Source organism: Hemiscyllium ocellatum, chromosome 42 (genome assembly GCF_020745735.1).
Source record: "Hemiscyllium ocellatum isolate sHemOce1 chromosome 42, sHemOce1.pat.X.cur, whole genome shotgun sequence".
NCBI lineage: Eukaryota > Metazoa > Chordata > Chondrichthyes > Orectolobiformes > Hemiscylliidae > Hemiscyllium > Hemiscyllium ocellatum.
The window spans coordinates 27,675,944-27,686,043 of NC_083442.1; the positions used below are offsets into that span (position 1 = coordinate 27,675,944).

Sequence of the window (10,100 nt, forward strand, 5' to 3'; positions counted from 1 at the left end):
CCCCCTCCCAATCTCCCTTACCTCCTCCATGCCTACAACCCAAGCTTTTCCAATTCTGGCATCTGACAAGTCTACACGGTTCCCCAATACGCTGTCCCTTAGCCGTAAAACCCACTCCCTAAGTCTCTGTTTCTTCACCTCACCCTCCTCCTTTCACCGTCTTCTTAAAACCCTCCAAACATTGCTTCATCTATCTCGAAACATCCTCACGTGGCTTCATGTCAAAACCTTGTCAGATTTCACCTCCAGTGATCCACACTAGAAACAAAGAAAATTTGTAGCAACACAACAATATATTCCAGGCAGTCCCTAATTTGCAAACATTTGACTTATGAACATTCATACTTACAAACAAGATCTCACATTAATATTAATTTCAAAGATCTGACATGCTTGCACTTATGAACAGCTATTTCATACAAAATTCTGTTCCAACTTGTGTACAAGTCAACTTGCAAGCATACTCAGTATTAGAATCTGTTTGTAATCTGGGAACTGCCAGTATGAACATGTAAGGTGTTGTTATTAGATGGACAATAGTGAATCTTTACAGAAATAGTTTTATCTTTAATGTTTATGATTCCCCCTAATTTTGGTCATTTGGGAAGTCAAAGAATGTTTTAGGCCCCCTTTGAGTTGAGTTGACAATTTGGATGGATCACATCTGGTGAACTTGTGAGAGATCACATTACCCTTCAGTGGTTCCTGCAGCGTGGATCTTTAACTGGGTCCCTATTGATTCGATGAGACAGAATTAGATCCAAAGATGTGCAGGTCAAGTGAATTGGCCATGCTAACTTACCCATCGTGTTCAGGGATGTGTACTTTAGGTTCATTAGTCAGGGGTAAATGTAGAGTAATAGGGGAATGGGTTTGAGTGGGATACTCTTCAGGGAGTCGGTATAAACTTGTTGGGCTGAAGGGTTTGTTTCCACATTGTAGGGATTCTAAGCAAATCTTTAGCAACCATGTTATCCTCCAATCCTCTCTGTGAGTCATGAGGAGAGAGAATCTCCTCCATCTTAGTTCCAACTTTGAATTAACAATGATTACAGAAAGATAGAATCTGCATTTACATAACGCCTTTCACAATTTCAGATTGTACTTTACAGCTAATGACACATCCTTTAAGATGTAGCGATTGATGCAAGCTAAGAAAAATAGCAATTTAATTACAGCTAGCTCCTCCACAACCTCTTTTCTTTGATCCCAACTGAGGACATGCCATTCTTTGAAATAGGGGCATGGGATTATTTATGTCCTCTCGGAGACACGGAGATGTACAGCAAGGAAACAGATCCTTTGGTCCAACTCGTCCATGCTGAGCATATATCTGAAATTAATCTAGTCCCATTTGTCAGCACTTGGCCCATATCCCTCTTAAACCCATTTTATTCATATACCCATCCAGATGCTTTTCAAATATTGTAATTGTACCAGCCTCCACCACCTCCTCTGGCAGCTAATTTCATACATGCATCACTCTTTGAGTGAAAAAGTTGCCCCTCAGGTCCCTTTTAAATTTTTTCCCCTCTCACCCTAAACCTATGCCCTCTAGTTCTGGGCACCCTCTCCCCGGGGAAAAGACCTTGCCTATATCCCCTATCCATGCCCCTCGTGTTATTATAAACCTGTATAAGGTCTCCCCTCAGCCTCCTTGAGGACTCAATTTAACATCTCACCTGAAAGATGGTGCCTCTGATATTGAGGCATTCCTTCATTTCAGCACTGAGACATCAACTGGAACTTTGCACTCAGGTCTCTGCCATGGAACCTGATCCTGTAACCTTCAAATTTAAAGGCAAGTGCCAGACAGTGTTGGCGAACAGCTATGAATTGTTGCTACAAAACCAGGTGAAACTAGGAGAGGAGGGCATGGCCTCAAAATTAGGGGGAGTAGATTTAGGACTGAATTGAGAAGGAACTTCTTCACCCAGAGGGTTGTGAATCAGTGGAATTCCCTTGCCCAGTGAAGTAGTCGACGCTACTTCAGTAAATGTTTTTAAAGCTAAGGTAGATTTTGTTTTGAACAGTAAAGGAGTTAAGGGTTATGGTGAGAGGGCGGGTAAGTGGAGCTGAGTCCATGAAAAGATCAGCCATGAGTTTATTGAATGGTGGAGCAGGCCGGAGGGGGCAGATGGCCTACTCCTGCTCCTGTTTCTCATGTTCTTATGTAGGCGTGTAGCTACTAGCTTGCAGGCTGTTGGAATGTGATCAGTGCTAAAGCTCTCCGGTCCTGTCCTGTCCAGATGCAGCATTGTGACCACTCAAAGTCAAGTCACTTCCAGTCATCATTGCCTGCTGTTCCCTTTATGTGTGTGATTCTAGTGATGATTCGTGGGACCTGCTGCCCTCAGCGGTCTGCAGGACCTTTATCTGTATCAGAATAAAATGCATGCTTTTCACAAAAGAGCATGAAGGAATGTTTCTTCTGCTGTGGCAATGTTTGGAATGTGTCCATTGATCCTTTGAGGTGAAAGGACTGGTATATTGTTCATCAGTGTCCCTGGACGTTTGTGGTGTGTCGAGTGTGTGTTGCTGGAAAAGCACAGCAGGTCAGGCAGCATCTGAGGAGCAGGAGAATCGATGTTACAGGCATAAGCCTTCAAGAAGGCTTCATCAGATGCTTCCTGACCTACTGTGCTTTTCCAGCACCATACTCTCAACTCTGATCTCCAGCGTCTGCAGTCCTCACTTCCACCCAGTTTGTGCTACGGTTTGCACAGGACTGGCTACATTTTCACGTTCAATAAGATCAAGGTGAAATAAGAGCAACAGAGGGTCACGGTTAGTCCTGAACCAAACAGACTGCAGCCTTCCAGACAATACAGACTGAACTAATCAGAGCCGAGGGCTCTGTACAACAATGAGCCAATCAGACCAATGCACCCTGGCTAGTTTTAAACCAATCCGACTGGAGAATTCCAAATGTTACTGACCCAGACAAACCAGAGGATTCCAGGTGTATAAAATTAACTAATCAACTTCTGGGTGATATTGACTTATACCAGACTAACAGCTCCCAAATAATAATGAGCCAATAAGACTGAAGGATCCCAAGTGATAATGAGCAAATTGATGGGAAGAACCCTAGTAATAATGGCCCAATGAGATTGGAGAATTCATGTTGATAATGAGCCAATTTGACTGGAGGATTCCAGTTGATAATGAGCCAATCAGACCGGAAGATCCTAATGGATAATGAGCCGTGAAGATTCCAATTGACATTGAGCCAGTCAGACTGGAGGTTTCTGGTGATAATGAGCTTATCAGACTGGTTCCTTATCACCTAGAATCTACCAATCAGACTGGCAGATTCTAGATGCTGTTGAGCCAATCAGATTGGAGAATTGTAGAGGTACTGAGCCATATGGGTATGGTGTATGATGTATGACAGCAGAGGAGATATTAGGGGTAGAGTCCACTATTTGCCACAGGTTCCAATCCCACTTCCTGGTGGGTTTGCAGCAGACTGCCTGGTGCAGAGACCAGACGGAGTTGGCCGGGGTCAGAGAGAACAGTTGTGGTGGAGCTTCTTCCTCTAGTTTTCCAATGGATGGAGAGCTGCGTGGAAATTCTCCAAGAACGCAGAATGCGTACTGCCGAGCACCCCACTTGCTGCTCCCACCCCCGCTCCCCCATGTGTAGTAAACACCCAGCAAGCCCATGAATTACTTTCATGGCCATGAAAATCCTCCTGACTTTCCCCCTGACCTCACTGGCTGTTTTGGTTCCTGCTGTGAGCATATTTTTCATACCTGGTCTGATTGGGTTAGTAAAGTACTTGCAGATCAATTACAGCTGTATGTTTCTTTGATCTTCCCAATAATCCCCTTAATCCTTCCTTTTACTTCCTACTTATCTTCCGCTCTTTCAAAACCTTTCTTATCTGATAAAAATGCAGTGGTCCACTCCTCCCCGAGACTGAAGTCTGTAACAGAGCAGGAATCATCCGTTAAATTTCTTTATGAAAATAGGACAGTGCACAGCAGCAGGCCGTTCAGCCCATCAAGTCTGCATTGACTCTTCAGAGCAGTTCACCTCAAAACATGGCACTTGCTCTTTCTGATTATTCTTGGAGTTTACTTCCTTCGAGTATCGATCTCAACCCGTTGTCTGAAAGTCGCAATGGATTCTACTAGCACCTATCTGTCATGACAGCTCAATGTGTGAGATAGTTTTCCCTACGTCACTTCAACACACCTTAAGTCGGTTCCCTCAACTCAAAGCCATTGATAACAGGGACCCATTCCACTTGAATCATTCATGATTTAAAAATGTTCCATTTAAATGCTTCCTTGCTTTATCTGCTCAAAGAAAGGTAACTGAAGGTGGCCCCTGTATACTGATTTATGATTATTTGAGGGAGAATTTAGTCACAAAGTCATAGGCACAGAAACCGACCCCTATGCCCAACCAGTCTGTGACGAACATAATCCCAGAATAAACTAGTCCTACCTGCCTGCTCCTAGCCCATACCTTTCCAAACCTTTCCTTATGGACTTTATCCAAATGTCTTCTAAACATTATACCCATGTCTGCCACTTAGAGTCATAGAGATGTACAGCATGGAAACAGACCCTTCAGTCCAATCCGTCCATGCCGTCCAGATATCCTAACCCAATCTAGTCCCAACTGCCAGCCCCAGCCTATATCCCTCCAAACCCTTCCTATTCATATACGCATCCAAATGCCTCTTAAATGTTGCAATTGTACCAGCCTCCACCACATCCTCTGGCAGTTCATTCCATACACGTACCACCCTCAGTGTGGAAAGGTTGCCCCTCAGGTCTCTTTCATATCTTTCCCCTCCCATCCTAAACCTATGCCCTCTAGTTCTGGACTCCCTGACCCCAGGGAAAATACTGTGCCTATTTACCCTATCCCTGCCCCTCATAATTTTGTAAACCTCTATAAGGTCACCCTTTAGCCTCCGACGCTCCAGAGAAAACAGCCCCAGCCTGTTCAGCCTCTCCCTATAGCTCAAATCTTCTAACCCCGGCAACATCCTTGTAAATCTTTTCTGAACCCTTTCAAGTTTCACAACATCTTTCCGATAGGAAGGAGACCAGAATTGCATGCAATATTTCAACAGTGGCCTAACTAATGTCCTGTACAACCGTAACATGACCTCCCAACTCCTGTACTCAATACTCTGACCAATAAAGGAAAGCATACCAAACACCGCCTTCACTATCCTATCTACCTGCGACTCCACTTTCAGGGAGCTAGGAACCTGCACTCCAAGGTCTCTTTGTTCAGCAACACTCCCTAGGACCTTACCGTTCAGTGTATAAGTCCTGCTAAGATTTGCTTTCCCAAAATGCAGCACCTTGCATTTATCTGAATTAAACTCCATCTGCCACTTCTCAGCCCATTGGCCCATCTGGTCAAGATCCTGTTGTAATCTGAGGTAACCCTCTTCACTGTCCACTAGACCTCCAATTTTGGTGTAATCTGCAAACTTACTAACTGTACCACTTATGCTCCCATCCAAATCATTTATGTAAACGACAAAAAGTAGAGGACCCAGCACCGATCCTTGTGGCACTCCACTGGTCACAGGCCTCCAGTCTGAAAAATGACCCTCCACCACCACCCTCTGTCTTCTACCTTTAAGCCAGTTCTCATTCCACACACAAACCACCCTCTGTGTAAAACATTTGCCCCTCATGTCTTTTTTAAATCTCTCTCCTCTCACCTTAAAAATGCGCCCTCTAGTCTTGAAATTCCCCATCCTACCACTAATGTCATTAACTCTACCAATAGCCCTCATTATTATATAAGCTTCTATAAGGTCACCTCTCAACTTCCTATGTTTCAGTGTAAAAGTTCCCTCTCCATCCAGCCTTTCTTTATAACGCAAACCTTCCATACCTGGCAACGTCCTGGTCAATTTCCTCTGAACCCTGTCCAGCTTAATAATATCCTTCCTATAAGTGGGTGACCGGAACTGGACACCTTGCTAAATGCTGTTTAAATATGTCCAGATAGTGGGCATTCACTTGGAGAGCAGCTCCCATGCTGTGGATTGGGACAGGCATCAATCTGTGCCAACGTCCATGAGAAGAATCTCAAAGCAGGACAAGTAAGCCAATCAGACTAGAGCATCCTGAGTGGGAATGAGCCAATCAGACTGGGGGTCCCGAGTGGGAATGAGCCAATCAGACTGGGAGACCCAAGTGGGAATGAGCCAATCAGACTGGGAGACCCGAGTGGGAATGAGCCAATCAGACTGGGAGACCCAAGTGGGAATGAGCCAATCAGACTGGGAGACCCGAGTGGGAATGAGCCAATCAGACTGGAGGTCCCGAGTGGGAATGAGCCAATCAGACTGGAGGTCCCGAGTGGGAATGAGCCAATCAGACTGGGAGACCCAAGTGGGAATGAGCCAATCAGACTGGGAGACCCGAGTGGGAATGAGCCAATCAGACTGGAGGTCCCGAGTGGGAATGAGCCAATCAGACTGGAGGTCCCGAGTGGGAATGAGCCAATCAGACTGGGAGACCCGAGTGGGAATGAGCCAATCAGACTGGGAGACCCGAGTGGGAATGAGCCAATCAGACTGGGGGTCCCAAGTGGGAATGAGCCAATCAGACTGGAGGTCCCGAGTGGGAATGAGCCAATCAGACTGGGAGACCCGAGTGGGAATGAGCCAATCAGACTGTAGGATCCTGAGTGGGAATGAGCCAATCAGACTGGGGGTCCCAAGTGGGAATGAGCCAATCAGACTGGGGGATTTAGGTTGATAGTGAGTAAATCAGACTGGAGAATTCTAGGTGGTACTGAGCCACATGGGGTGAAAATAGGAATTGAGAAGGATGCCTTCAGTTCGTTGTTCCTGAAAGAGCTTGTGGTCTACGTCTCTGTTAACAAAGTCTAGGATATGGTGCTTTTCACTGTTTTCTTGTTTGGATCTTTGCTGTTGTGCTCATTGTCCTAGTTAGGTAGCTCTAGGACACTGTACCCCTTATTAAGGACTCTGGGTTTATACTCAATGGAGTTTAGAAGAATGTTGGGGGTCTGAAACATACAGAATACTGAATGGCCTGGACAGAGCGGATGTGGGGAAGATGTTCCCATTGGTAGGAGATACTGGGCACAACTTGACAGTTAAGAGAAGACCTTTTAGGAGAAATCCCTTCAGCAAGAGAGTGGGGAATCTATGGAATTCACTGCCACAGAAGGCTGTGGAGGCCAGGTCATGGAGGATATTTAAGACAGAAATAGATAGCTTTTTGAGGATCGAGGGTTACAGGGAGAAAGCAGGCGAATGCTGTTGAGAAACGTATCAGCCATAATTGAATGGCAGAGCAGACCCGATGGGCTGAATGGCCTAATTTCTGCTCCTGTATCTTATGTCTATGGTCTTAATCACTCTTGCCTTTCCCTACAGAAGATACGGCCGGGCCTTGCTCTTTGACCCCAAGCCGGATCCACGTGCCGTTGTCCCAGACGGGTAACCATTCCACGGCGCAGGCCGTCACTCTGGAGCAGCTGAGGGAGAAGCTGGAGAGCGGGGAGCCACCTGAGAAGAGAATGGCCAGATTGGCGGAGGGACAGCAGCGTCTGATGCAGCAGGCCCTGCAGCAGAACCTCTTTGCCATGGCAACCCACGTGCCTATGAGCATCAAAATCAACGGGAAAGGTGAGGCTTGAGTGGAGGTGCCCCACACAGAGGGAGCGGCGGTAGCACAGCAGGAACGTCACTGACTCCAGTGGGTGGCACGTTGGCACAGTGGTTAGCACTGCTGCCTCACAGCGCCAGAGACCCGGGTTCAATTCCCGCCTCAGGCGACTGACTGTGTGGAGTTTGCACGTTCTCCCGTGTCTGCGTGGGTTTCCTCCAGGTGCTCTGGTTTCCTCCCACATTCCAAAGACATGCAGATCAGGTGAATTGGCCATGCTAAATTGTCCGTAGTGTTAGGTAAGGGGTAAATGTAGGGGTATGGGTGGGTTACGCTTCGGCCGGTCGGCATGGACTTGTTGGGCCGAAGGGCCTGGTTCCACACTGTAAGTAATCTAATCTAATCTAATCTAATCCAGAGGCCAACCAGTCTGGGAAACACAAGTTCAAATCCTGCTGTGGCAGCTGAGGGAATTAAAATTCAATTGATCAAAATTGGGAATTGAAAACTATTCTTGGTTAAACTGTCATTGATTGTTAATTTCGTTTATATTTTGGGAAAGGACGTCTGCCATCCTTACCCAGTCAGGCCTACCTATGACTCCAGGCCTACAGCATTGCCATTGACTCTTAACTGCCCCTCCCCCAACCCCCACAATGGCGCAGCGAGCCACTCAGCTCATGGCGCAATTAGGGATGAGGAACAAATGCTGGTCTTACCCATAATCCCACGAAATAACAGGCCAATGTCAATCTGATGTCCCATCAGGAGCAAAATGGGAGGTGGGGGCGTGTGGTTCTAAATGGAGACCAACTCTTCAGCAGTCCATTGATATTGGAGACCGGGCTTGGATTAAATGGCCCTTTTAAAAGATGGCGGACGATTCATGATCCATCATCCCATTTCCTCCCCACCAAATTATGCCCCTGCCCACAAAAAAGTATTTTCCCTCCCTCTATTGCTGCTTTCACCTGGCTTTATACAGACTTGATGGTTGGGTTTTGTCCTTGGTGATGATTGTTATTGATTCCATCATCTCTCAGTCCCATATTGAAAATATCTCGGACCAGGGACCTCGGTCAGTCTTGGCAGTGACCCTCCCCAGCAGGCACTTAAAGAAGTGAGGCCACTTCCTCACTGCCTCAGCTCATCCATCAAGATTAGCAACTTGGGTTGGCTGAAATCTTCACTCCCGCGGGGTCTGTATGTTAATGCTGAGCTGACTTTGCATTTTTCCAATATCCCTTTAACTGCTGGGGGTGACTGTAACAGTGAGCAGAAACGGGATGGTGAGCCAGTATTCCCCAAGACCTACCCTGCCCCAGCAGAAACCAATTCAAGCAGCACAGACATGGAGAACAGAATCAATAAGTGTGAAGCTAAAAGAGCAGCACAGGTCAGATAGAATCCAAGGAGAGGGAAAGTCAATGTTTCAGGCCAAAATCCTTCATCTGGATACTGCCTGATCTGCTGTACTCTTCAAGCTTCACAGGGGCAGCACGGTGGCACAGTGGTTAGCACTGCTGCCTCACAGCGCCAGAGACCTGGGTTCAATTCCTGCCTCAGGCAGACTGTCTGTGTGGAGTTTGCTCATTCTCCCCGTCTCTGTGTGGATTTCCTTCGGGTGTTCCGGTTTCCTCCCACAGTCCAAAGATGTGCAGGTTAGGTGAATTGGCCATGCTAAATTGCCTGTAGTGTTAGGTGAAGGGGTAAACGTAAGGGAATAGGTCTGGGTGGGTTGCTGTTTGGAGGGTCAGTGTGGACTTGTTAGATCGAAGGGTGTGTTTCCACACTTTAAGTAATCTAATCTATTGACTCCAGCTTCCAGCATCTGCAGTCTTTACTGTCTCCTACTCATGGAGATCAGAGGTCTCTGTCTGGTCCACAGTCATGGCAAGAAAGTGTGTGTGTGTGTGTGTGTCTGCATTTATCTCTCTGTGCATGTGTGCCTGTGCTGACATGTCTGTGCGCTGCAGTATCTGTGTATGTCCTTTGTTGTGACCCTGTGTATGTCTCTATATGTTCCGCTGTGTGTTTTTATACGGCTATGTGTTTGTTGTGTTTGTCTATAGGAATGAGAGAGAGAGAGAGAGACATAAAGGGGGATAGATAGAAAACATGACTGGGAAAGAGGGAGGGAGAAAGATGTCAAGGAGAATATAAAGAGAAAGTGGAGGAGGAAGAGTATGAGAAAGGGGGAAAGAGGGAAATGTCAAGAGAACAAAGAGAAATAGTAAGAGGGAGAGATAGTCATTGAGAGAGAGAAATCGACATGTGGCGGGGAGAGAGAGAGGTGGGTGAGGGGAGAGAGAGGGAGAGAGGGAGAGGGACGGGTGAGGGGGGAGAGAGAGAGAGAGAGGGAGAGGGACGGGTGAGGGGGGAGAGAGAGAGAGAGAGGGAGAGGGACGGGTGAGGGGAGAGAGAGAGAGAGAGGGAGAGGGACGGGTGAGAGGAGAGAGAGAGAGAGAGAGT

The 10,100-nt window shown here is 46.8% G+C and overlaps 1 protein-coding gene across 3 annotated transcripts in view; it reads left to right on the plus strand.

Moving 5' to 3' along the window:
- The window catches only part of LOC132834858 (AT-rich interactive domain-containing protein 3B-like), a 211,964-nt gene that overhangs the window by 183,717 nt on the left and 18,147 nt on the right, over positions 1-10,100 (plus strand). For all 3 annotated transcript variants that reach the window (XM_060853954.1, XM_060853952.1, XM_060853953.1), the window contains one exon: positions 7,397-7,648. In XM_060853954.1, coding sequence (XP_060709937.1) covers positions 7,397-7,648 — 252 coding nt within the window. The remainder of the gene's footprint in view (positions 1-7,396; positions 7,649-10,100) is intronic.